The sequence below is a fragment of the Dipodomys merriami genome, unplaced genomic scaffold (genome assembly GCF_024711535.1).
Source record: "Dipodomys merriami isolate MVZ:Mamm:240054 unplaced genomic scaffold, mDipMer1.0.p SCAF_10, whole genome shotgun sequence".
Taxonomy (NCBI): domain Eukaryota; kingdom Metazoa; phylum Chordata; class Mammalia; order Rodentia; family Heteromyidae; genus Dipodomys; species Dipodomys merriami.
In genome coordinates, this window is record NW_027202271.1 from 48963106 (window position 1) to 48991063 (window position 27958).

The 27958-nt window shown below is 40.8% G+C and overlaps 1 protein-coding gene and 1 non-coding gene across 5 annotated transcripts in view; both read left to right on the plus strand.

Annotated features, from left to right (window-relative positions):
- Positions 1 to 8865, plus strand: part of Tmpo (thymopoietin) — a 33019-nt gene extending 24154 nt beyond the window's left edge. Inside the window, exons 5-9 of one of the 4 annotated variants that reach the window (XM_069990632.1) lie at positions 2902 to 3021; positions 3121 to 3216; positions 3642 to 3752; positions 4698 to 4786; positions 6681 to 8865. In XM_069990632.1, coding sequence (XP_069846733.1) covers positions 2902 to 3021; positions 3121 to 3216; positions 3642 to 3752; positions 4698 to 4786; positions 6681 to 6966 — 702 coding nt within the window. In that variant the 3' untranslated portion in view covers positions 6967 to 8865. The remainder of the gene's footprint in view (positions 1 to 2901; positions 3022 to 3120; positions 3217 to 3641; positions 3753 to 4697; positions 4787 to 6680) is intronic. The other 3 variants (XM_069990643.1, XM_069990653.1, XM_069990662.1) reach the window with 3 other exon arrangements.
- Positions 8866 to 17581: 8716 nt separating this feature from the next.
- LOC138806429 (small nucleolar RNA U13) lies at positions 17582 to 17686 on the plus strand. Its single transcript, XR_011365878.1, has one exon. It is a non-coding gene; the product is annotated as a small nucleolar RNA U13 (small nucleolar RNA).
- The last annotated feature ends 10272 nt before the right edge of the window (positions 17687 to 27958 follow it).

Here is a 27958-nt window from a genome sequence, read left to right on the forward strand (position 1 = left end):
CCTCAGCTCTTTAAGCTCAAGGCAAGCGGACTACCACTTGAACCACAGCACCACTTCTGGTTTTCTAGTGGTTAATTGGTGATGAGTCTCACAGACTTTCCTGCCTGGGCTGTGTTTGAACCGTGCTCCTTCAGATCTCAGCCTCCTGAATAGCTAGGATTAACAGGCATGAGCCATCAGCTGCTTGCTTGCTTTTTTGTGGTACAAGGATTTGAACTTGGAATTTCTCAGTCGCTAAACAGGTTATTTTTCTCATTCCTGTTTTTTTTTTTTTCTTTTTAATACACTCTTTCATTTTTGCCTGGGGTATTCTAGAGCAGCATTTTGTACAAGATGCTCCTATTTATAGGTTTGCACCACTGCATACCGTTTTTTTGTGGTTTTTGTTTTTGTTTTTGTTTTTTGATACGGGGGTGGGGGGGGGGTCTCATGAACTCCTGTCACAAACATGCTTCCTTTCAGCTGGCCTGGAATCCTCATCCTCTACATGTCAGTCTCCTGAGTAGATAGGATTTCAGGTATTTAGCTCCCTTTTTTTTTAAAGCCCCTTCTAGATGATGCTGTACCCACCAGATTGAAAACAGTAAAGTAAACTCACACCTGTAGTCCTCGCTGGTTAGGAGGCTGAGATCTTAGGATCATGGTTCAAACCCAGCTGGGACAGGAAAGCCAAAAGACTCATGTCCAGTTAACCACCAGAAAACTGGAAGTGGAGCTGTGGATCAAAGTGGTAGACCACTAGCCTTGAGCAAAAAAATCTCAGACCCTGAGTTCAAGTCCTACAACCAACAAAAAAACAACTATTTTCTTCCATTCACATAATCAGGAAGTTGACCATTTAGTATAATTTATTTACAAATTTGTCTTTTCATATCTATTTTATATTCATCAGCTATATCCTAATTGATAGCAGAAGGAATCCCTAGAGATTTAAACTGAGTCAAAGTAAATGTCAGTATGTATAAATATAACGTCAGATTTGGGACACTATCTTTGTGGAATTTTTTAGTAGTAATACTTCTGGCCAAATAAGCCTGGTTAGCTGGATGATTAATCTTGTCACTAGATAAGAGTTTTTTTAGCCTGGTGCTGTAATCCTAGCTACTCTGGAGGCTGAGATCTGAGGAATCACGTTCAAAGCCAGCCTGGGCCCCTGTCCCTCAGCTCTTCAGCTCAAGGCAAGTGCTCAACTGCCTGAGCCACGGTGCCACTTCCTCCATCAGAGTCTTTTTTTTTTTTGGGGGGGGGGGGTCTGGTCATGGGCCTGAACTCTGGGCCTAGGCACTGTCCCTCAGCTCTTCAGCTCAAGGCTAGCACTCTACCACTTGAGCCACAGCACCACTTCCAGCTTTTTTCTTTTTGCTTATGTGGTGCTGAGGAATGGAACCCAGGGCCTCATGCATGCAAGGCAAGCGCTCTACCACTGAGCCACCTTCCCAGCCCCATCCATCAGAGTCTTATCTCCAATAAACCACTCAGAAATCTGGAAGTGGTGCTGTAGCTCCAGTGGTAGAGTGCTTGCCTTGAGCTGAAGAGCTGAGGGACAGTGCCCAGGCCCAGAGTTCAGGCCCCACAACCAGCAAAAAAAAAAAAAGTTTTTTTTAAAAAGGCATTAAACGTAATAGCTATAAACCCATAAATTATCTAGGTAAAATATTACATAAAAAGCAAAAGTGATAACATAATCTCACTCTGGCATTGAGAAACATTGGTCTAAAACATGCTAATTTTTTCTTTATGGTGCTTGTGATGGAACCCAGAGCTGCTTGCTAGGCAAGCAGTCTTTCTTGAGTTACATCTACAACCCTTTGTTATATACATACTTAATTAGTTAATTTTTTTTGGTGCTAATCCTGGGCCTGGGTGCTGTCCCAGAGCTGCTTTTGCTCAAATCTAATGTTCTACAACATCTTTTGACTATAAGACAGCCCTGTTTATTGCTTGTACCTATCTCTTTCCATAAAGAGACTAAGGTAACATTGCAATTGTGACATATTAAGCTTGTGTATTCATGAAATGATAATTGCCAGGTTTTTCTTATTGCCTAATCTTGATTCTTTTTTCCAAAGAGAGTTTAATACCTGGGAAATTCTTAGTTCAGGTAGCTGAGTATAATTTAAATTTAAATTGATGTTGCTAAAATAATCTTAACCATATGAAAAGAATAGTGTTTACTGTATGCTAAGTCATAAGTTTGTTAGATGGTGCTAGGGATTGAATCCACAGATTTTTCTTATTTAGCAAGTGGTCTACTACTAATACACCCCCAGCCAAAATTTATAAGGAGGGCAGTGTTGGTATTAGAGCTTGAATTCATGGCCTGTTCACTATCCCTTAGTTTTGTGTCTCAAGACTGGCATACTACCACTTGAGCCATACCTCTACTTTTGGCCTTTTGGTGATTAGTTGAAGATAAGATTTTTCCTGTGTAGGCTGGCTTTGAATCATGGTCATTTGATCTTAGCCCCCTGAATAGGTAAGATTGTAGTTGTACATTACCAGCACCTTGCTTCCTTTTTTAAGGAAACTCACTTGTGATAACAAATGACTTTCATATAAATCATGACAGTCTGTTCTTGGTTTAGACAGAAATCCAGCTGCAGTCCTAAAACATAAGCCAACAGTGAGTCACAAAAGGAGCCAGTGATAATTGATGTGCTTTTCCCCTTGTTTTTATTATAATTTATGAGCTATTATTGGTGGATTTTTGAGTGTATTTTACCACCCTTTGTTTTCTTTGATGTCAGTGTCATCAATACATTAGAAATAATTTGAGGGCATAGCATTGTTTGTAACTGCTGGGATTTGCTGGCTTTCTGGCTTCTCTGTGCTAATGTGGCCATTAAGGTGTTTGATGTGAGAATATGACTTTTTTTTTTTAACGTGTCGATGCTTGAATAGAGCTATTCTCAAGCTGGAGTAACTGAGACTGAATGGACAAGTGGATCTTCAAAAGTCGGACCTCTGCAGGCATTAACTAGGGAATCTACAAGAGGGTCAAGAAGAACTCCAAGGAAAAGGGTGATGCAAGGCTTATTGCTTAGAATTGGGTTTTCAGATTGGTAGGGTCTTAGTTATTATTGTGCATTTATTGTTTTTGTTTTGTTTTCAAACTAACAGGTGGAAACTTCACAACATTTTCGTATAGATGGTGCAGTAATTTCAGAGAGTACTCCTATAGCTGAAACTATAATGGCTTCAAGCAACGATTCTTTAGTAAATATGTTTCACAAACTATAAAAGTGGTATTTTTTGTAAATTATCTCATAGTTGGAAATGGGGAGGTGGTGAATTGTGGCAAATCTCAACTTTACATGTTCTATACATTACATTTTAGACAGATTTCCTTATATTGTTCTGCACTTAGAATTTTTCATTCAGTTTTAGAATTTTTCAATATAGCCATTGTATACAAATAAGTTTAATTCATTACACAAATGTCCTCATTATTATGAAGCTAATTTTTACTAAATATTTGAAGAATTTCAAGGTTTCATTTGTGAACCGCTGAATGTGTTTCAATTCTGCATAGATTTTTATTTAAGAGAAATTCAAACATTACAGAAGCAGATTATTTTTTTTTATAAGTATCTTTGTTATGTTTGGTAAATTCTGAGTCTGAATAATTTGAATCTTGGCAGGTTGTCAATAGGGTGACTGGAAATTTCAAGCATGCAGCTCCTATTCTGCCAATCAGTGAATTCTCAGACATACCCAGAAGAACACCAAAGAAACCATTGACCAGAGCTGAAGTAAATGAATAAAACTTAGATCGATGCTATCATTGATCTTTCAAAGAGACTTTTTTTGGAGTGGGAGGGGAGCAGAACTTTTAACTTTACCTGGGTGGTGTGTGTCTGTGTATACATGCACAAATATTTTAGAGATACTATTGAAAATGAAAATTAACTAATATACTATAATGTACTAATAATACTATCTTCTTGCTGTCATGTGTCTCTTTAGTTCTAGTTTTCAAGGGAGTGATCATGTGTGTGCTACTTGTAATATTGTCTGTTTGTCATGGATCCAAGCCTGAAAGTGCTACTTGGACTTTAAGGGGGGCTCAAAAGGGTCAAATGATGGGATTTCCACGGGTCTCTGTAGGGTGCTTGAATTGATTAACTGTATAACTAATCCTTAAACTATTAACTGCATGGTACATTATAACTCCAGTGAATCTTTACGAAAGCAGGTAAAATACTTTGGTCTTGGCATAAATGTAAACTTACATGGCAAAACAAACTTTGAGAAAAAAATTTTGAGTTGCAAGGTGCATTGACTAGTTTAAAGCATACTAAAATTTAAACGTTTGTGATGATTAAGCACCTTCTATGTTTGAGCATTTGTTGCAGAATTAATAAAAGGAAGAAATATTTCATTCTCAATGTTTTAGTCATGAAGAACATAGAAAGTCAGGGAGAGGATCTATACTGACATATCTTATTAGATTACCGGATTCTGAGTTTATGTCAGTTTCCCTTTAATAACTCCATTAAGATACCTATATAATGAAGAAATTTGAAAGGGGCTTTGGTAGCATGTGGACACTTAGATGATCATGAATTTGGGAAACAGCAGTCAAAGGCTAGGATAGATTGAAATGACATTTTGTTCTCTAAAACTTATATGTAGAATTGTTTTAATTATGGCATGTTTTTACTAAATTTTAACTTACATTGTTTGTTTCCTAATAGGTGGGAGAAAAAACAGAAGAAAGAAGAATAGAAAGGGATATTCTTAAGGAAATGTTCCCCTATGAAGCATCTACACCAACAGGAATTAGGTACTTCAAACCTGAATCAAGCATAAGAGATTTGGGGGTTTGTGGTTGGGGGGGGTACAGAGGGGGACAGTGTTGGCACTCATTCATGCTAGACAAGTGTTGTACTACTGAGTTATATACCCAGACCATGTATTTTGTAATCTAAACAAAAATCTAGTAAGAAGAACAATCCTTCCTTCCTTCCTTCTTCCTTTTTTTTTTTAATTTAATTTTTAAAATTTTTGTCAGTTGTGGGGCTTGAACTTGTCCTGGGCACTTTCCTGAGCCTCTTTGTGCCTTAGCCTCTTTGTGCTCAAGGCTAACTACCACTTGAGCCACATCTCCACTTTGGTTTGCTTTTGTTTGTTTGGTTGGTTTTTTGGTTTTGTTCTTAATGGTTAATTGGAGGTGAGAGTCTTGCAGGGACCTTTTCTGCCAGGGCTGGCTTCAAACCAAGATAGATCTCAGTCTCCTGAGTAACTAAGAAACTAAAAGCACCTTGTATTTTTATTTCTTTCTAGATACATTGTTTTTTGTTTTGTTTTTGTTTTTTGCTGGTCCTGGAGCTTGAACTCAGGGCTTGGGCACTGTTTTTGAGCTTCTCTGTGCTCAAGCCTAGTGCTCTACCACTTGAGCTACAGTGCCACTTCTGGCTTTTTCTATTTATATGGTACTGAGGAATCAAAGCCAGGGCTTCATGCATGGTAGGCAAGCACTCTACCACAAAGCCACATTCCCAGCCTAGCTAGATATATTAGTTTTGAAAAATCTTTAAAAGCCAGGTTTAGTGAACATTTGTGTTCTGACGATTAGCAATGCTGGGCATACTGACTTGCACCTATAATCCTAGATATTCAGGAAGCTGAGATCTGAGGATCACAGTTCGAAGCCAGCCTGAGCAGGAAAGTCCTGAGACTCTTATCTACTATTAACCATCAGAAAACCAGAAGTGGCATTGTGGCTCAAAGTAGTAGAATACTAGCCTTGAGCAGAAAAGCTCAGGGGTAGTGCCCAGGCTCTGAGTTCAAGCCCCACAACTAGCAAGAACAACAAAAAAACAACAAAATAAATAATAGTATTAGTTATTATTTAGTGATACTGGGGTTTTGAACTCAGTCCTTGGTGCTTGTTAGACAGTACTCTACCACTTGAAAAATAGCCCTCAACTCTATTTTGTTTTAGCTAGTTTTTACCTGAGACAGCCTCTAATAGAAATTCTCCAGCTTAAGAGATTCTCTTACCTTGGAGATCCTCCTATCTCTTAGCTAGAATTCTAGTGTGCACAACCCTGCCTGGCTTGGTTGCACAATAGGCTAAGATCTGAGGGTGGTGCTTCTAGTCTGGGCAAGAAAGTCCATGAGACTCTTTATCTCCATTTAACCACCAGAAAATCAGAAGCGGCTCACAGTGGTAGAGCACTATCCTTAAGTAAAAAAACTCAGGGACAACTCCCAGACCCTGAGTTCAAGCCCCACAACTGACCAAAAAAAAACAAAGATAGGGTCTTGTTAACTTGTTGCCATAGCTGGCTAATGAACCCTTATCTCCCCATCTCTGCCTCCCAGCTAACTGAGATAGGCATGAACCACTACACCTAATGTTTTTTTCCCCTGCCAGTCCTGGAGCTTGAACCCAGGGCTTCATGCATGTTAGACAAGCACTCTTCCACTAAGCCACATTCCCAGTCCCTGCACCTAACTTCTAAGGTGAAAATATATATAGAAGTTTTAACTAGGTTAACTTCTCTGCTTTATGTGTATCAATTTTCTACTGTGACTAGGTTAACTTGACTGCTTTATGTGAATCCGTTTTCTACAGTCACTTGAAGCTTAGTAGTGGCATTGACATTTTGTTATTTATCACATCATGACTTTACCTAAAAACTTCTTTTTTCTTTTGTTTCCACTTTCAACAGTGCTAGTTGTCGCAGACCAATAAAAGGGGCTGCAGGCCGACCATTAGAACTCAGTGATTTCAGGATGGAAGAATCTTTCTCGTCCAAATATGTTCCTAAGTATGTTCCCTTGGCAGATGTCAAATCAGAAAAGACAAAAAAGGGACGCTCCATTCCCATGTGGATAAAAATTTTGCTGTTCGTTATTGTGGCAGTTTTTTTGTTTTTGGTCTATCAAGCTATGGAAACCAACCAAGGAAATCCCTTTTCTAATTTTCTTCGTGATGAGTCTAAAACATCCAACTGAATAGTATCACTTTGGCACGTTCAACTTGGTCTCCTATTTTTAATAACTATATAGAAAAACATATGTGTATACTTGTTGACTGAAGAACTAAAAATAATGTGATTTCACCTCAATAAGTTTAGTTTTCCATTGAAAAGTAAACAAGATATATAAATGGACTTAAACCTTTGGACTAGTAGGAGATCACATTGTGCCATATGAAAAATCTTTTTTAGCTCTGGAACTTTTTTGTAGGCTTTATTTTTTTAATGTGGACATCATATTTCATTTTTGGGAAAAATACATTTCTTTGGTGTATTTGAAAAACAAGGGCGCAAAACATGATAGTACAATGTGAAGCTACACATTTAAATTCTTGGAATGCTTACAGAAACTATTTTAAAATTCTCTACTGGATAAAAAATGTTACAGACCTGTGAAACATGAAATTCAGTAAGAGAAAAGGTAACCTGGTTGTACTTGTTATAACTGCAACAAAATTTGATGGTATTGACAAAGAAAAGCACAGCAATAATCTCTTCTGTGACTTTTATGAATAGTAATGGTGGTGATGTAGCCCTATCTTCCTTTCTAAATGATTTCTAGCATCATGGAAGTCCTACTTCAGTAAGACGTATTAACAGTTTGATTTTAGCAGGAATCTTTTAGGGCAACAATAGGTGTCTCAGAGAACTATTAGCTGGCTGTACATGATTTAAAAGGCTAGCTATAAACTAATTGGAATTTTTTACTTTTTATTTACAGCAAAACATTTATTCTGTCAATTTATTACCAAAATATTTTTTTAGACAAATAAGTGTGTTGGTGTGTTTGTTTAGAAGTTAGAAACTTTAAACACTGCTGTCTTGTTCCATTTGGATTCATTGTTGCATTGTCTTCTGTTACCAAAACTAAATTCTGCCAAGATATTTTTCCCCATGTTTCCTAATATAATTTGATTTTAAGGTGCAGAAAATATTTGCTTTTAAATTACATATAAGCAGTGGTTGATATTTAAAAGCTGTAAACTTTGAATATGAGGTGTGGGCATTATGATTTTGTGTAGTCTTCTGGTGGTTAACTCTATCTTTGTGATTTTTTTTTTTTTTAGCTTAAACTTACCTCATGTATGTTGATTAGGTAAAGTCTTAATTATAGTTTCAGTAGAATCAAGGAAAACATACAAATTTTAAACTTAATCATTAGAGTTACAACTTTACAGTTACTGACCATACAGCACACTAAAAATGTAAGCTATTTTTTAATATTGTCCAAAATAAGAGGATAATTTTTAAAACAAAGCTTAAATATGTATATTTAGACCAGCATATAAATTTGATTTGAATTAGTACCATCTGATATTTAGCTTTTAGATACTTTGTAGGTATTTTCACTTATTTTTTGCAGTTGAGACAAGAAATACTTATAGGATCTGGTCCTTCAGACACAGGGAAGTTCAGTCCTGGTCTGAAGTGCTACCTCTCTGAGTAACAGTGTCTCTTTGAGATGAGCCACAGAGGGGCCATGTTATACTCCGCTATTAGATCATAGCCATCTGCTCTTACTTCCTTTGTTCAAACTTTTTCTTCTATATTGTTTTCGGTCTTTTGTTTATAATTAGAAATTGTAAAAAAAAAAACAAACTCCATTTAATGTTTAAAAATATGAGGAGATAAATCAGACTTAATATGTATTTAAAGTCAGTTCTCTAATAGAAAGAGTATGGTCCAAAATAGCAAAATAGGACCAGGTAAAACATGTAGTCACTTTTTAAAACATGTTCTCAGTCCTTTGTCAGTGTCTGTTTTATTTCATTAGAGTAAATGTGTTATTGATGTAAATGCAAAGCATTGCTTCCTGACTAATCGTAGATGTAGACATTACAGTATAATTCAATAATAAAGGAGTCTTTAACCTCTAGTTTTGTTGTTGCAGTAAGTGATTTTTCATATAACACAAATTAAAAGTTTCTAGTTAACATTCTCTTGTGGTATTTATGGATCATTTCAATCTGTTTCTGTGCTTCACTTCCCATTGTAGGCAGGTCCTCATTTGTTCCTACTAAGTAAGCGGGGTATAGCCAATTGTACTTGTAGAATGGCATTAGGACACTCTTGAAGGGCACATCGTCTCTGTCTATAATACTGTGACTATTTTTCTTAAGTCTCCACTTCTTTCACAGCCCCAACCCCAAGTTTCCATGTCCGTATTACGTATGTGTAACCCTCGGGATTGTTAGTCTAGCTTTGAAACTAAGCCAAGGTACCACTGTGGCATTCCAAGATGGAAGCACTATAAGATCTCTGCCTTTTGTGTGTCCTGGAGAGATCTTATTTATACTGCAAATTCTCAAAGTAGTATTTACACTAGTTAATTAAAAACAAGTTACAATAGAAACAAAGCTTATTATATGCTAACCATGTGCTAGGTATGTTGTATGTGCTTGATAAATTTTACAAATATTAGTCTTTGTGATATCCTGTAAAAAAGATAGGTATTTTCTTATTCTGTCATTAACAGGGAGGAATTTGATCGAAGGTTTATATTATAGCTGAGAAATTATGGATTTGGTTGCATTTACTATGGTAGATATGATCAGAAAGAAGGCTCACTTCTGTATAGTTTAAAGCAATTCTGTTCCTTTTAATGTTGCTAGTGCCTCAAGTTGTAAAAATCTCTCAAGGGACTTTAGAACTATATACCTTATTTATAAGTTTTCTTATTTGTTTTTTTGTTTGTTTGTTTGTTTGTTTTTTGGCTTGAACTCTGGGCCTGGGCCCTGTCCCTCAACTCTTCAACTCAAGGTTAGCACTCTACCACTTGAGCCACAACACCATTTCTGGTTTTCTGGTAGTTAATTGGAGATAAGAGTCTCATGGACTTCCCTGCCCAGGCTGGCTTTGAACCTCGATCTTCAGATCTCAGCCTCCTGAGTAGCTAAGATTACAGGTGTGAGCCACCAAGAGCCAGCTCATTTATAGCTTTTTGTTTTTGTTTATTCTTTTGTCCTAGGGCTTGAACTCTGGGCTTGGACACTGAACCTAAGCTTTTTCACTCACAGCTAGCACTCTGCCACTTTGAGCCATAGCACCACTTAACGGTTTTTTGGTGGTTAACTGGAGATAAAAGAGTCTCACAGACTTTTCTGCCCACACTGGCACTTGTCTCATATATAGTTTTTATATTCCCTTTTATTTTCCATCTTGCATAGACATTTTTATTTTTAATATAATTTTTATTATTAAAGTGTTATACAAAAGGGTTACCGTTCCATACATCACTAATAAGTACAGTTATTTTTGGACAATGTCACTCCTGTAAGACAGTCTCACTAAGTGGCCCCAGCTTCAAATTCCTGATCCTTTCTCAGATCCTAAGTGTTGGGCTTGCAGGCCATTATGTCTAGCTTAGGGAGAGGTGGTTTCTTTTTTTGTTATTGTTGGTTGTGGGCCTGAACTCTGGGCCTGGGCACTGTCCCTCAGCTCTTCAGCTCAAGGATAGCGCTCTACCACTTGAGCCACAGCGCCATTTCTAGCTTTTTCTGCTTATGTGGTGCTGAGGAGTCAAACCCAAGGCCTCATGCATGCAAGGCAAGCATTCTACCACTGAGCCACCTTCCCAGCCCAACATTGTTCAAAATTTGATATGCTGATCTTGTAACTTAATAATTCGAAATGGGGGGAAATGTGTATTTTATCCATTTACATGGTAGAAATTAACCACATTATAGTTGTTACTGGGAAAATAAGAAGTGTCACTGTGGGTCAAGTGGTAGAGTGCTAGCCTTGAGCTTAAGAGCTCAGAGACAGCACCCAGGCCCAGAGTTCAAGCCCCATGACCAACAAAAAAATAATCCAGTAGCCTAAAGTAATTATTGCAGTTCCGTGGGCCATACATACGGAGGTACAATCAGATTATATGGGGTTAGCTATAGTCAGCAGGACTGAAAAGGAACAGTGTTAAGTAGAAAAAGTGAATCTAGAGTTTTACTTGGCTGACCTACTGACAGTGGCACCAATCATAGGAAGAATAGAGGAAAACCAGATTTGGAGGATACTTTGGAAACTCTAATACCCTATTAGACCTACTGGGGCCTAACTTGTCAGGGAGTCCACATTGAGATTCTCCTTTTGCATTTAAGAAACTAAGCTTTGAAACACAAACCAACACTTGGAAGTCTTGATCAAGTATATTCAAAGTGCTGTAAGATTGTTATAACAGTTTAAAAAGTTAAAATATGTACCCCCAGCAACTGGGAAGAGTGAATAAGGGCTATGAATGGGTTCCAGTGTTCAATGAAAGACCAGGAAAATGCAATGTCATATTATTGGACACTGCATGTGTTGGAGTTGGAGAGAATATTTGAAGAGGAGTTGTCAGTAGTTTTGTTTGATACCAGTGAGTAAAATATTGAAAAAGGACCTTGGTGAAAATAATCTGTTCACAGCAGAATGCTGAAGTGTAGACAACTCCCAAAGAGATCTGAAGCTTTGAGCATCTATATCAGGTTTTAGATTGTTTCTAGTATGAGAGCACACAGACCAATAAACTACCAGACCTAAATGTTGTGGCACATACCTGTAATCCCAGGTTGGGGTAGCATGATTCTAAGTTCAGTATCAGCCTGGGCTCCATAGGTAAACCTGTCTTCAAAAACAAAATTATACAGGGCTGGGAAGGTGGCTCAGTGGTAGAGCGCTTGCCTTGCATGCATGAGGCCCTGGGTTTGATTCCTCAGCACCACATAAGCAAAAAGAAAAAAGCTGGAAGTGGTGCTGTGGCTCAAGTGGTAGAGTGCTAACCTTGAGTTGAAGAGCTGAGGGACAGCGCCCAGGCCCAGAGTTCAGGCCCCACGACCAGACCAAAAAAAAACAAAACAAAACCAAAATTATACATATCACCAGACTTGAAAAACATAGCTGTAGTGTCAGTTTTTAGAGTCCATAAGCTTCACAGACCACTATAATACCAATGTGCCTCTTGAAGGTTAAAATGACTTTGTGATTTTAAGTATCACTATTCCATAATACTGTGAAATTTATGTAATCACTTAATAAAAAAATAAAACTTGCCTGGTGCTGTTGGCTTATTCCTGTAATCCTAGCTACTCAGCAGGTTGAGATCTATGGATCAAGGTTTCCATGAGACCTCAATTAACCACCAGAAAACCAGAAGTGGCACTATAGCTCAAGTGGTAGAGCGCACACTTTTGACCTGAAGAGCTCAGAGGCAGCACCCAGATCCAGAGTTCAAGCCCCACAACTGATGAGGGGGGAGGGGGTAATAAAACTTTACCAGTCTAAAGCCGGGCGCTGGTGGCTCACGCCTGTAATCCTAGCTACTCAGGAGGCTGAGATCTGAGGATCGCGGTTCAAAGCCAGCCCGGGCAGGAAAGACCGTGAGACTCCTATCTCCAATAAACCACCAGAAAACCGGAAGTGGCGCTGTAGCTCAAGTGGTAGAGTGTTCGCCTTGAGCTGAAGAGCTGAAGGACAGTGCCCAGGCCCAGAGTTCAAGCCCCACGACCGACAAAAAAAAAAACTTTACCAGTCTATTCCCATATCAAGGGTTAGTAACCTGTGCAGAGCCTGGTTTTGTTCTGGTCTTTGTAAATAAAATCATATGTTTTGTGAGTGACTCACTTGTATGTTTGAGTTAACTCAGCAGAAACCTAGCTTTATAGCAGGAATAGAAGAAAATTGCTTGAGGGGTATATGTAACAAGTGAATGAGAAGGAATTGGATATAGTACATGTCTGTAATCTTTCAGCAGGGAGATCAGAAGTTGAGGCTAACTTGGACAACAGAGGAAATCCTCTTTTTAAGAATGGGAAAAAAGGGCTGGGAAGGTGGCTCAATGGTAGAGCGCTTGCCTTGCATGCATGAGGCCCTGGGTTCGATTCCCCAGTACCACATAAGCAAAAAGAAAAAAGCTGGAAGTGGCACTGTGGATCAAGTGGTAGAGCCCTAGCCTTGAGCTGAAGAGCTGAGGGACAGCGCCCAGGCCCGGAGTTCAGGCCCCACGACTGGACCTCCCTCCCAAAAAAAAAAGGGAAAAAAGTATCACCCAAATAGTCAAAACACTTAGAGTTAGGTGGTTGAGGGCATGGCTTGAGTGAGTGGTAGAGCACAAACCCTGGTCCATGAGCATGCACACACCAACAAAAGAACAAAGTTGGAAGTCTTTTATTTCAAAGCTATGGTAGTCAAAATGTACTGACACAGGCAAAAGAGGATGGAGGACTAAATATCTCAAATGGAAAAATCTCCAGTACACCAAGTCAAAATTGAATAGCCAGGGCTGGAAAGAAGCCCTCGTACAGTCACAGGATTTTCAACCGGGCCTCCAAGGAAGTTGTGGAGGTTAGTTTTCTACAAGTGTCTACAAGTGGAAAATGATAGACATGGGAAGAATAGAGTTAGGTCCTCACCTTAAAAAATAATGAACTAATGGTCTAAATTTAATATCTGAAGCTATAAAACTAGAGAAAGATGAAGGAAGCTTCCTGACAGATTTAGCAATGGTTTTGTTGGCTATGATGCCAAGGCAAAAGAGAAGTGAAATTACATCAATTTAAGACTTCTGTTCCAATCTGGAATAGAAAAAAATAATGTCTATTGGAGAAAATATTTGTACAACCTTTTATACTACTTGCCTAACAAGTGCAAGCTCAAGTCCCGGTACCAACCTCTCCTAAAAGAAGGGCTCACAATTCTACAATTTAAAAAGGCTGGAGCCAGGCGCTGGTGGCTCACGCCTGTAATCCTAGCTACTCAGGAGGCTGAGATCTGAGGATCGCGGTTCAAAGCCAGCCCGGGCAGGAAAGACTGTGAGACTCCTATCTCCAATAAACCACCAGAAAACCGGAAGTGGCGCTGTAGCTCAAGTGGTAGAGCGCTCGCCTTGAGCTGAAGAGCTGAGGGACAGCGCCCAGGCCCAGAGTTCAAGCCCCACAACCGACAAAAAAAAATAAAAAAATAAAATAAATAAAAAGGCTGGGGGGAATGTGGCTTAGTGGTAGAGTGATTGCCTCACATGCATGAAGCCCTGGGTTCGATTCCTCAATACCACATAAACAGAAAAACCTGGAAGTGTGGCTCAAGTGACAGAGTGCTAGCCTTGAGCAAAAGAAGCTCAAGGACTGCCCAGGCCCTGAGATCAAGGCCAGGACTGGCACCAAAAAAGCCCAGTGCTGGTGGCTCATACCTGTAATCCTAGCTACTCAGGAAGTTGAAGTCTGAGAGTGGCAGTTCAATGCCAGCCCAGGCAGTAAAGTCTGTGAGACTCTTATCTCCACTAAACCACCAGAAAACAGGAAGTGGTGCTGGTGCTGTGGCTCAAGTGGTAGAGCGCTAGCCTTGAGCTGAATTGCTGAGGGACAGAGTTCAAGCCCCACGGCCCAACCAGAAGAAAAAGGCTGTTTTAAAATGGAAGAAAAAAAAAAAAAAAAGCCGGCACCTGTGGCTCACACCTATAATCCTAGCTAGTCAGGAGGCTGAGATATGGGGATCACAGTTCCAAGCAGAAAAGTCCCCAAGAGACTTAACCTCTAACCACTCAAAAACAGGAAGTGGTGCTGTGGCTCAAGTGGTAGAACTCAAGGACAGTGCCCAGGCTGAGTTCAAGCCCCACAGCTAAATGGGGGGGAGGGGAGGCGGAAGAAGGGGACCTGCCAGGTGCAGTATCTTATGCCTGTAATCTCAGCTATTCAGGTGGCAGAGACCAGAAAGATGGCAACTCAACACCAAACCTGGACAAAATGTGAGTGAACCCCCATCTCAAATAGGATGTGGTGGTATAAGCCTGTAATCTACGAAAAATCAAGAGTGAATCCAAAAAAGCACATCCCCACCCCCACCCCAGAAAAAAAAAAAGCTTGAGGGGTGACAAATGGTTGTGGCTCAAATGGTAGAATGCCCGCCCAGCAAGGGCAACCGAAAAACCTCATACCAGAACAAAACAAAATAAACCCCGTATGGTGACACATCTTTGAAGCTCTAGCACTTGGAGATGAAGGCCAGGGGATGAGTTTGAGGCCAGTGTGGCTACACTGCAAGTTCCAGGCCAACCAGGACTACAGAGAGATCCCGTCTCAAAAGGCTGGATATGGGCTCATGGTATGTTCCAAAAGTCCCAAGATACTTAGGAGTCTGAGGCAACCAGATTACTTCAGCCTTAGAGTTTGTAGTCAGTCAGCACTGTAAAGACCCTCAGAAACATTGATCAAGAGATTTAAATTTCTGGGCTAGGAAGGTAGCTCAGTGGTAGAGTGCTTGCCTTGCATGCATGAGGCCCTGGGTTCGATTCCTCAGTACCACATAAGCAGAAAAAAAGCTGGAAATGGTGCTGTGGCTCAAGTGGTAGAGTGCTAGCCTTGAGCTGAAGAGCTGTGGGACAGCACCCAGGCCCAGAGTTCAGGCCCCATTACTGGCAAAAAAAAAAAAGATTTAAATTTCTTCAAAAAAAAAAAAAAGCAAATGGGAAAATGCTGAACACTAATAACCAGAAATCCCAATAGGCTGGGTGCTGGTGGCTCATACCTGTAATCCTAGTTGAGGAAGCTGAGGTCTGAGGATTGTGGTTCAAAGCCAGCCCAGACATGAAGGTTCTTGAGATTCCAATTAACCATTAACAAGGTGAAAGTGGAGCTGTAGCTCAAGTGGTAGAACACTAGCTTTGAGCAAAAGAAGGTGCTGGTGGTATGGGGTGGGGAGGTGACCCAGGTCCTGAGTACAAGTTCCAGGACCGGCACCCAAATGAAAAAGAAGTCCCAATAGGTACAGGTGTGAAGTTCACCCAGAGGTGGTCAGCTCTAGGATCACAATCCAGGCCTTTCCTTGGGTGAAAGCTCAGTTACAGAGAAGGCACTGGGAGCACACTGAATCTGGAAGTGAGCCTTGGGCAAGAAGCTGCAACTACAAGCACTCACCACCGTGCTTGAGTGGGGGGAGAGGAAGTTACTTTATGGTGGTTGTTGTTGTTTGTGTTTGCTTTGTTTGGGGTATTCATTTTTTAAATAGTAATTAACATAACACTAGGAGGACTGTTCAGGCAAATAATCTGAAAGCTCACAATTTATGCAAAGACAAGAATCCCTAGGGGAAAGAAAGATGAAAAATAGCCTTGCAGCAGTGCAAGAAGTGCAGAAGAGGGCTTGCAGCTTGCAGAAGAGTGCTTGTGGAAACATGCACATCATGAGCGTTGTTTCTAGAATGGGATGTGTTGTTACTGCATAAAACAATAGGTGTTCTGTTATTTTCACACATACATAAAGGGAATGTTCATATTTGCTCCCCTGTACCTTCTCCCTTCACATTGTTCCCTTCCTCTTTCTAAATAGTTCCCTGGGAAGAGCTTTAAAGTTTTATTTTAACCCTAAATGGCATGTACTTTTTAGTTTGACTAACATGTTCCTATGCATTGTGATATCATTTTAAGAACATAGAAATATAGGGGCTGGGAAGGTAGCTCAATGGTAGAGTGCTTGCCTTGTATGCATGAGGCCCTGGGTTCAATTCCTCAGCATCACATAAACAGAAAAAGCCGGAAGTGGTGCTGTGGCTAAAGTGGTAGAGTGCTTACCTTGAGCTGAAGAGCTCAGGAACAGTGCCCAGGCCCAGAGTTCAAGCCCCATGACCAAAAAAGAAAAGAAAAAAAGAAATGACTGATCTTTAGTTTTTTAATTTCCAATATATAGCCCTTCTTTTATTTTATTTTATTGTAAAGGTGATGTACAGAGGGGTACAAATTACATAAGTAAGGTAATGAGTACATTTCTTGTCGAACATTTTTACCCTTCCCTCATTTTTCTCCCACTTTTCTTCCCCCCATACAGCCCTTATTAACTAATGACATACATTAAGATGTTATCTTTTAGCAGGGAGCTGGTGGTTCATGTGTGTTATCCTGAGCTACTCAGGAGACACAGCTGAGGATCATGGTTCGAAGTCAGTCTGGGCAGGAAAGTCTGTGAGACTTTTATCTTCAATAAACAATTCAAAAAAGGCCAGAAGTTGTGCTTTGGCTCAAGTGGTTGGAGTGCTAGCCTTAAGCTGAAGAAGCTCAGGGACAGTACCCAGGCCGAGTTCAAGCCCCAGGACACACACACACACACACACACACACACACACACACACACACACACACACACACACACACACACACACACACACACACACACACACACACACACACACACACACACACAGACACACGATGTGATCTTTTGGTAAGATATTAAAATAATTAAGGTTTATTAAGATGTTATTAAGCTATGATATATTGAGATTTCATAATCCTTATGCATGAATATTTTGAAATTTTGTCAAGTAGTTACATATTCTCTAGATCAAATATATCTTATGGGGCTGGGAATGTGGCTTAGTGGCAGAATGCTTCCCTAAATAGTCTGTTAGGAAGCCCTGGATTTGATTCTTCCGTACCACATAAACAGAAAAAGCCAGAAGTGGTGCTATGGTTTGAGTGGTAGAGTGCTAGCCTTGAGCAAAAGAAGCTCAGACATTGCCCAGGCCCTGAGTTCAAGCACCAGGAGTGGCAAACAACAACAACAACAACAATAATAAATGTATCTTACAATTAGTGCTTCTTCCTGTTACCAAGATATATTGAAATCTCGATCCTTTTCTGGTTCATAAGCATGATGATTGGGTTCTCACGCGCTTGCGTGATATGTGCATCCCTCTAAACCTTGTTACGACATGGGCACACTACCCATCTGACGTGAAAAAAAAAAGATATATTGAAATCTTACAGGTAAATGAGTGGTTATTTGATATTGTTAATGCATTTGAATATTTTACATATTTCATGAAAGAATATAGCATCTTAGTTAGGTGCCCGTGGCTCATGCCTGTAATCCTAGCTACTTAGCAGGCTCAGAGTTCAAACCCCCCAAAAATAACCAACAAAAAATAATTTTTTAAAAAAGAATATAACAGCCGGGCGCTCGTGGCTCATGCCTGTAATCCTAGCTACTCAGGAGGCTGAGATCTGAGGATCGCGGTTCAAAGCCAGCCCGGGCAGGAGAGACCGTGAGACTCCTATCTCCAATAAACCACCAGAAAACCGGAAGTGGCGCTGTAGCTCAAGTGGTAGAGCGCTGGCCTTGAGCTGAAGAGCTGAAGGACAGTGCCCAGGCCCAGAGTTCAAGCCCCACAACCGACCAAAAAAAAAAAAAAAAAAGAATATAACATCCTTTGAAAAGAATGCAGTATTTTGCATTACCATCTTAATTGTATAATATGGTAGTGTTGGCTGTATTCAGTTGTGCAGCAGAACCTATGCTTTCCTCCTCTTAGGACTACTTCATAGTGCTTTTATTGACATATGTTAATTAGACCAGTAATAGTTTTGTGACTTTCTTTTTTTTTTGGTCGGTTGTGGGGCTTGAATTCTGGGCCTGGGTGCTGTCCCTCAGCTCTTCAGCTCAAGGCAAGCACTCTAGCACTTGAGCAAGCACTTGAGCCACAGTGCCACTTCCGGTTTTCTGAGTGGTTTCTTGGAGATAAGAGTCTCACAGACTTTTCCTGCTTTGGCTGGCTTTGAACTGAGATCCTCAGATCTCAGCCTCCTGAGTAGCTAAGATTACAGGTATGAGCCACCAGCAGCTGGCAGGTTTTCTGACATTTTCATATGCATATATATATCTGTTGTACTGTGATCATATTCACCCCTTCTCCTTTTGGTCTGTTACTTTCATGTCTTTTTTTTAAGACTCCACATATGAGAGGGACAAAGAGTGAACAAATACAGCAGTGGTACTCGGTGGACACTATGTTGGAAATGAACTATATAACTTGTGGGTGGGGAAAGGAGGGAAAAACAGAGAAAAAGGGAAGGAGTGACATTATCCAAAAAGAAATACACTTTTTGCCTTATCTAACTGTAACCCCTCTGTACATTGTTTATAATAACAAAAAATTTTTTTAAGATTCCACATATGAAACCATGTGATAATTGTCTTTAAAACAAACCAATGTGGATGGAGGTGTGGCTCAAGTGGTAGATCACCTGCCCTGCCTAGCCATTGCAAAGCTTTGAGTTCAAATCCCAGTTACGAAAAATAAATCAATAACACATGTTACTTAGGCTGTCTCCTTGAGAATGTAAAAAATGGCACCTGATCATCCCAGAAATCGAATCTGAGGGATTTTTACATAAAGGGTACGCTAGGTGTCGCTGTGCAATGCTAGCTGTTAATATGTCTGCTTGCTGTAAAAGCCTGGTCAATAGTGTGCCATTTGAAAGTAATCATGCCAAGTTGCTGTTACTTTTGTTCTTTGTGAATGCTAGATCATTAAAAGCCAGATGTGGTAGCTGGTGCATGTTTGTAACCCCAGAATTTAGGAAGCAGGAGGTTCACAAGTGAGACTGTCAAAAATAAAAAGGAAGGCAACAACACTCGATAGGAAAGATACTCATTACCTTACTCATGTAACTGTACCCCTCTGTTTCACAATGAAAAATACTTTCAAAAAATAAATAAGCCGGGCGCTGGTGGCTCACGCCTGTCATCCTAGCTACTCAGGAGGCTGAGATCTGAGGATCGTGGTTCAAAGCCAGCCCGGGCAAGAAAGACCATGAGCCTCCTATCTCCAATAAACCACCAGAAAACCGGAAGTGGTGCTGTAGCTCAAGTGGTAGAGCGCTCGCCTTGAGCTGAAGAGCTGAGGGACAGGGCCCAGGCCCAGAGTTCAAGCCCCACGACCGACAAAAAAAAATAATAATAAAAATAAATAAATAAATAGGAAATAAATAAATAAAAAGGAATATTTTTTTGGGGGGGGTCCAGTCATGGGGCCTGAACTCTGGGCCTGGGCGCTGTCCCTCAGCTCTTCAGCTCAAGGCTAGCGCTCTACCACTTGAGCCACAGCACCACTTCCAGCTTTTTTCTTTTTGCTTATGTGGTGCTGAGGAATCGAACTCAGGGCCTCATGCATGCAAGACAAGCGCTCTACCACTGAGCCACCTTCCCAGCCCCTAAAAAGGAATATTATTAGATGTGATTATGTTTACATAATTACACTAAAATAACCACAGAGGTAGACTGTGAGAAGCATAATGAATAAGAAGTAGGCAATCTTAACTTTTGCTTTTTGTATATTCTAATTTGATTAGCAAGGTCGGTTAAACATGTTTAATAATATTTATTTTCCTTTCGATCTGTTGTGCTTATGAATCATTTTATACTGAAATGAATTTTATGCTAGTGAATCATTTTATACATACATCATTTTGAACATGTGATAAGTATAAAATAAATTCTCCAGAAAGGAAGTAACTGGACCAAAGTGATTCAGGGCTGGGAATGTAGCTTAGTGGTAGAGTGCTTGCCTCTACCACTGGGTTCAATTCCTTAGTACTATATAAACAGAAGCAGCCAGTGGCACTATGGCTCAAGAGGTAGAGTGCTAGCCTGGGACAAAAGAAGCTCAGAGACAGTCCCAGACCCTGAGTTCAAACCCCAGGACTGGCAAAAAAAAAAAAAAAAGTATATTCAGATTTGCTGTTTTGATGCATGAGTGTCACATGTCTTAAAAAATAAGCCCCTTGTCCTCTGTCTTTTTCCATCCCTTTCCCTAATGAGGTTTGAGTATGTGCTGTAATCATAAGATTGAACTTGCCGGGTGCCGGTGGCTCAGGCCTGTAATCCTAGCTACTCAGGAGGCTGAGATCTGAGGATCACGGTTCAAAGCCAGCCCAGGCAGGAAAGTCTGTGAGACTCTTATCTCCAATAAACCACTAGAAAACCAGAAGTGGCATTGTGGCTCAAGCGGTAGTGTGCTCACCTTGAACTGAAGAGCGCAGGACAGTGCCCAAGCCCAGAATTCAAGCCCCACGACCAACAACAAAAAAAGATTGAACCCCAATTAGGAACAAAACCGCTTTATTTATTTATTGATTTATTGATTTATTGATTTATTTATTGTCAGTTGTGGGCCTGAACTCAGGGCCTGGGCACTGTCCCTCAACTCTTCAGCTCAAAGCTAGCACATTGCCACTTCCAGCTTTTTTTGTTTATGTGGTGCTGAGGAATCAAACCTCATGCATACAAGGCAAGCACTCTACCACTGAGCCACCTTCCCAGCCCCACTTTTATTCATTTTGCTTAACTTTCTTACTTTTGCTATCGTGTTCCTTTTTTCTTTATCTCTTTATCTCTTTATTTCTTTATCTCTTTGTAACAGTTCATCTTTCCCTTACTAATTTTCATCTTCTAATTATCAAGTGCTTTGTAAAGCAAGATCTCAGGCAGGAAGTAGTGGTTACATGATTGCTCTCAGCCACTTGGAAGGGAGGCTGAGGTAGGAGGATGGCAGTCCGATACTGTTCAGAGTCAAAGCATGAAGCCCTATCTGAAAAGCTAAAGCCAAAAGGACTAGTAGTGTGGCTTATGTGACAAAATGTTTATAAGGGCAAAGCTCTGGGTTTAAATACTAGTAATGCCAAGAAGAAAGAAAAAAAAAGCATATTTTTTGTTTTTTTATTGTAAAGGTGGTATACAGAAGGGTTACAGTTACATAATTCAGGTAATGAGTACATTTCTTTTTGAACACTTTTTTTTAAAGTATATTTCTATGTGTATTAGATTTCTGCATTTTTTTCTTTTTTCTCTTGGTACTGGTCGTAGGGCTTGAATCAGGGACTGGGCACTATCTCTGAGCTTTTGTGCTCAAGGCTAGCACTCTCTACCACTTGAACTACAGGTTCACTTCTAGGTTGTGTGTGTGTGTGTGTGTGTGTGTGTGTGTGTGTGTGTGTGAGCTAAATTGGAGATGAAAGATTCACAGACTTTTCTGTCTGGGCTGGTTTGGAACTGTGATCCTCTGATCTCAGCCTCCTGAGTAGCTAGGATTGCAGGTGTGAGCCACCAGCACCCAGCTTGTTTTTCTAACCTGCTGGGGGCAGGTGGTTAGGCCCAAATGATAGAGCGCTCATTGAACAAATGTAAGACCCAAGTTCAATCCAGTCGAAGATCAGAATTCTAGTTTTGTGTTCAATTTGTAATTGTGGTCTTTAATAGTCTTTAATTTGTCTAAAATAAGGCAAAGTTCTATCTATGCATGTATTAATGCACAGATAACAGATATTATTATTTTTGGTATTTTATTATTTACTCTGAAAATATCATATAAATCTTGCCATAAGATGACTTTAACAAAGCAAACACAAAGAATTGAATTTATGCACAAAATCCTTCCTATGGATTCTGGCATTCAGGTGGTCTGGCTGCAGCATTGTATTCAGGCCTAAATGTGCCAATATAGCAAATTGTTTTGAACCAGGGCTTCTCTTGAATGCTGTGCTGGTCATTAAGTTATTGTCTTTGTGGGTGTGCATGAACACACACATGTGTTACTGGAATTTGAACTCAGGGCCTTGTGCTTGCTAGGCAGTCACTCTACCACTTGAGCCACACTCTTAGCCCAAATCACCCTGTTCCAACTCCAAAGTCATTCTCCACACCCCTATTGTAGGGTGGTGATGATGCAAAGCCTACATGAAATTCCAACCATCAGAGGGTCCAAAGAAGAAGCAGATGAGGAAGATGGAACTTGGCTGCTTTTTCCAGTTCTTTGCATCTCCCTCCCCCCATCCTCCCCTTTGCTCTGATACTAGTGGTTGCTTTCCGTCTCCAGCTTTTTCTTTTTCCAGACTCAGTCTCTCCCTGAGTCCCCTCAGAGAAGCAGCACCAACCAGTAAGACCATGTTCAGAGGAGGTCTAGATCTACTTCTACAAGGCTCTTCTGCTTGTTGTTGAATTGTAAGACCTCCTTTCCCCAGCCTAGACTCTTGTCTGTGCTTCTGCTGTCTGTGGTTGTCTGGGTAACCTTGTCCTTGAGCCTTTTCTGATCTCTAGTGTTTGCTTAAACAATTGCCATATGAAATATTTTGTTCAAATAACTAATGTGGCTTCTTTTCTTTCTTCTTTCTCCCTGATAGGATAACTTTAATCCTGGTTTTTTCCCCAGAGAAAATATACCTCAGATGCTCTACTTGTAGTGGGGAGGTGCAGTGAGACCACTCAGTCCGCAGTGAAAATGTAAAAGATTTTATTGAGCAAAAAGTGCTGACATGCCAGGACCACACCTGGAGGCAGGATCCCAGGAAACAGCCCTGGACTGCCAGCCCACATAGGCTTTTAAGCATTTTGGGATAGGGTGGGGAAAGGGGAAGGTTGGGTGTTGGTTTTAGCCAATTTAAACTTAAGGTGAGTAAGTTTAAATTTCCTGCCAAGGTTCTGCTGGCAGGAAGCAGGGGAATAGAACAAAGGGTGGTGATGGTTCAGCTGGGTTAGGGCTGGCATTGCTCAGAAAACAGCAGAAGCAGAGTTACAGAGTTACAGGGTTATGGAGTTACAATTACAGTTACTAGCTAAAATAGCTAGTTACCAGGGAAGTCTTATCCACAGCACACTTACATTTATATCTTAAAATCATTCATTATCCATTTTACACAATCCAGGTCAAATATTATATTCCATCTTGACTTCCTTCACCATATCATACTGAACTATGCATTTTTAGTTAGCACCTTAGGCTTTATAGAAATCATTACAGTCAATACCTCAGTAAAAGCAGCACATTTATTTAAATCATTTCTTGGGTTGGCAGAATGGCTTAACTGGTAAGAAGACTTGTTTAAGAAACTCAAAAAAGGGCTGGGAAGGTGGCTCAGTGGTAGAGTGCTTGCCTTACATGCCTGAGGCCCTGGGTTCGATTCCTCAGCACCTCATAAGAAAAAAGCCAGAAGTGGCGCTGTGTCTCAAGTGGTAGAGTACTAGCCTTGAGCTGAAGAGCTGAGGGACAGCGCCCAGGCCCAGAGTTCAGGCCCCACGACTGGACCCAAACATAAAAAAATTAAAAAAAAAAAAAAAAAAAGAAACTCAAAAAGTTCCCAGTTCCAACACTATCACCACACACACACACACACACACACACACACACACACACACACACACACACACAATTTCCTAACCATTTAGAAAATCTAAAACACAAGGCCCCTTGAAAAAGGAGACACTAAAAACTTTTACAGGCTAAGTTGTTGCTTCTACTAGTCCTATTTTAACTCAATAAAACAGAAAGGTAAACAGTAAAATAGAAAGGGTGGAGAAATAAATTTATTTTATGCTCTGTGTCTGTACTGTGATAAGTAACTATAAGAAATGAAAGAGACTGGAACTTCTCTGTGGTGACCCTTGAACTTTGAGCTGAGCCTGTATCTCAAGTAGATTTCTCAAAGGTGTGCTTAATAGCATGAGATCATTCAGAAAGTATTTATAGAATGCTTTCTATATGTGGCTTGCACTACAGATGCCAAAATCCATTGAGAAGTAAAACTGGCCCTGGTAGAATCTCCCAGTTACAGAAGAGGAAGGGCTTGAAAGGTGAGAAAAACAAAGGCTGACAAAGACATCGACCTCAACAAACTAGATAAACTTTAAAGAGGAACACCAGGATGACCTGAGGAAAGTCAGGAGACAGGAGGTGTAATGGGTTAGGGATGGAGGGACTTAAGGTGAGTCCCAGATGGAAATAGTGTTGAAGGTGCCTGGATGGTATGCACTTTTTAAGTTTATTGTCTTGGCCTGAAGTTGATTACACAGGCCTGGATCTGGGAACCTATGGTTTTGAGCAAGTCCCAGTCTCAGCCAGTTTTGGCCTGTTTCAAGGAACTCAGGTGCTTTTCACCTGGGCATTTGGGGAGTGGGCTTACACATTTTGAGATTACAGAGTCCCATCACTATCATCTTACAGAATGTAGAGTTCAATGCCTGCTCAGCCTGAGCAAGTGAGCCCTATTTTAAATCTGTTGGTTCAGAATGACTAAAGCAAGTTATATTCAATCAAGTGGACTGCCTTACAAGGTTAAGGGGTGCTTAGGTTTTAGTTTCTAAATACTATTCCTCTGAAAAGCATTACCAAGGTCACATGGAGAAGTAACTAGTTCCAGGACTAAAACATGAAAAGTACAAACAATCACTGTGTCCTGGTGGCTCACACCTGTAATTCTAGCTAATCAGGAGGCTGAGATCTGAGGATGACAGTTCAAAGCTATTCCCAGCAGAAAAGTCACTATGAGACTCTTATCTCCAATTAACTACTCAAAAACCAAAAGTGAAGCCGTGGCTCAAAGTGGTAGAGCCTTGAGCAAAATTGCTTAGGGCAGCCGGGCGCTGGTGGCTCACGCCTGTAATCCTAGCTACTCAGGAGGCTGAGATCTGAGAATCGCGGTTCAAAGCCAGCCCGGGCAGGAGAGACCGTGAGACTCCTATCTCCAATAAACCACCAGAAAACCGGAAGTGGCACTGTAGCTCAAGTGGTAGAGCGCTCGCCCAGGCCCAGAGTTCAAGCCCCACAACCGACAAAAAAAAAAAAAAAATTGCTTAGGGCCTAGCGCCAGTGGCTCACACCAGTAATCCTCGCTACTTAGGAAGCTGAGATCTGAGGATTGAAGGTTTGAAGCCAGCCCAGACAGGAAAGTCTGTGAAACTCTAATCTCCAATTAACTGCCAACAAAGCTAGAAATGGAGCTTTGGTTCAAATGGTAGAACATCAGCCCTAAGCAAAAAAATCTAAGGGATGGCACCCAAGCCCTGATTTATTTCTTTTTTTTTCTTTTTTCTTTTTGGGTCCAGTCGTGGGGCCTGAACTCTGGGCCTAGGCGCTGTCCCTCAGCTCTTCAGCTCAAGGCTAGCGCTCTACCACTTGAGCCACAGCGCCACTTCTGGCTTTTTTCTTTTTGCTTATGTGGTGCTGAGGAATCAAACCCAGGGCCTCAGGCATGCAAGGCAAGCGCTCTACCACTGAGCCACCTTCCCAGTCAACCAAGCCCTAATTTCAAGCCTCAATATTGGTACAAGAGGGGCTGGGCCATTTTAGGAGGGAAAGTCTGAAAGACCTTAATCTCCAATTAATCTGCAAAAAGCCAGAAGTATGACTCTAGTGGTAGAGCACCAGCCTTGAGGGGGGAAAAATTCAAGTGAGAGGCCTGAGTATCTGCATGCCACACACGAATGCCTGTATACATACACACAGGTCCAGAAAATTTGAATTGATGGATTTAGAAAAATCAGCTTGTTCCTCAGGACCAGATATCCCGCAGTGAATGCTTTGTTTCTCCATACAAGCTTTAAGTACCTTCAGAAACAGTATATTTTCACCGAGTAGAACTAGCCCTCTTACTTCATCTCATTTCAAAGCTAATCAACTTTCCAAAGTCCCTAGGGACTTTGGTCACCTCTCTGTGTGGTATGAGTCCTACTGACTTGACCCTTTCAGAAGATAAAGTTGCTATCTAGCTCCTCCTACTCATAAGAAAGTGACACAATACTTCCTCAATATGAATACATTTTTGCATATATTCATCAACTTTTTTTCTTATTCTTTTACCATTGGACATATGATGTGTTACTAGTATTTGCTCTTCTCTCTCTCTCTCTCTCTCTCTCTCTCTCTCTCTCTCTCTCTATATATATATATATATATATATATATATATATAATTTATTTATTTTTGCTTGGTTGTGGGGCTTGAACTCTGGGCCTGGGCGCTGTCCTTCAGCTCGCCACTTGAGCCACACCACCACTTCTGGTGGCTAATTGGAGATAAAAGTCTCGTGGACTTTCTTGCCTGGGCTGCCTTTGAACAGCGATCCTCAGATCTTAACCTCCTGAGTAGCTAGGATTATAGGTGTGAGCCCCTGGTGCCTGTGTTATGGTCTATAAAAGGACTGTGATTCAGCTAGAATGGACATCATCCAAAAATAGATGAAAGGATTTGTATCCTTTTTTTGTGAAAGTATATTTACAATTGTAGAAGGAATAGCTGCTTTGTGTTAGATACATGATTTTTACTGTTGTCTTTATTTGGAAATTAGTATGATTTAAAGAGGTGTGTGTTGAGTCCCAGTTGACAAAGGATGAAAAGATGGTCTGTAGTGCTTTCCTATTGTTCAAGTGTACCTGTACTGGAACTACATTCCCCAGAAGTTCTTTTTCTGCGTGGTTCTGAGTTGGGGTTAAGTACAAGAGTCACGTGTGTAGCACTGGGAAAGCAGAAGTCAGGCTGAAGCTTTTACACTATGAAGGTCACCTTTTTGACACAGGGTAGGAGCTGGGTAATCAGCTCTTCCAGCTCCCTGTAAACTTCCTCCATCAAATCCTGAGTCATGACCAGGTGCACTTGTAGCACTAAGGTGAAGGGCATCAGTTGCTCTAGCAGGGAAAACAAATTGCATCAAATCACTTAAAGAAGAGCTGGAAAAACGTCAAAAAGCAAAAATTATAATCAGAGCTGGGGGGGCAGTGACTAATACCTATAATCTAGGTACTCAGGAGGCCAAGACCTGAGGATTATAGTTCAAAGCCAGCCCAGGCAGGAAAGTAAAAAGTCCATGAAACTATTTTGTCCAATAAACTACCTCCCTCGACGCCCACCCCCCAAAATAAAGACAAAAAACAAGCAGCCAGATGTGGGACTGTGGCTGAGTGGTAGAACAATAGCCTTGAACAAAAGAAGCTCAGGGACAATGCTCAGGCCTTGAGTTCAAGCCCAAGGACTGGCAGAGAAAAAAAAAATTATAAAATAGGTTTGAGTCCCGGGCTGGGAAGGTGGCTCAGTGGTAGAGCGCTGGCCTTGCATGCATGAGGCCCTGGGTTCGATTCCTCAGCACCACATAAGCAAAAAGAAAAAAGCCGGAAGTGGCGCTGTGGCTCAAGTGGTAGAGCGCTAGCCTTGAGCTGAAGAGCTGAGGGACAGCGCTCAGGCCCAGAGTTCAGGCCCCATGACCGGACCCAAAAAAAAAAAATAGGTTTGAGTCCCTACTAAACTCTTTCCAACTAAACTAGCCCTCTTTAGAAGAGATTTCCTAAATCTCTGTCTCTCTGTCTGTCTGTCTGTCTTACACACACACACACACACTGCTGTCATTCACTTTCACTGTAGAGCATTTCTGTGCCCACCGGTGTTAAGTATTTACTGACTGCTTT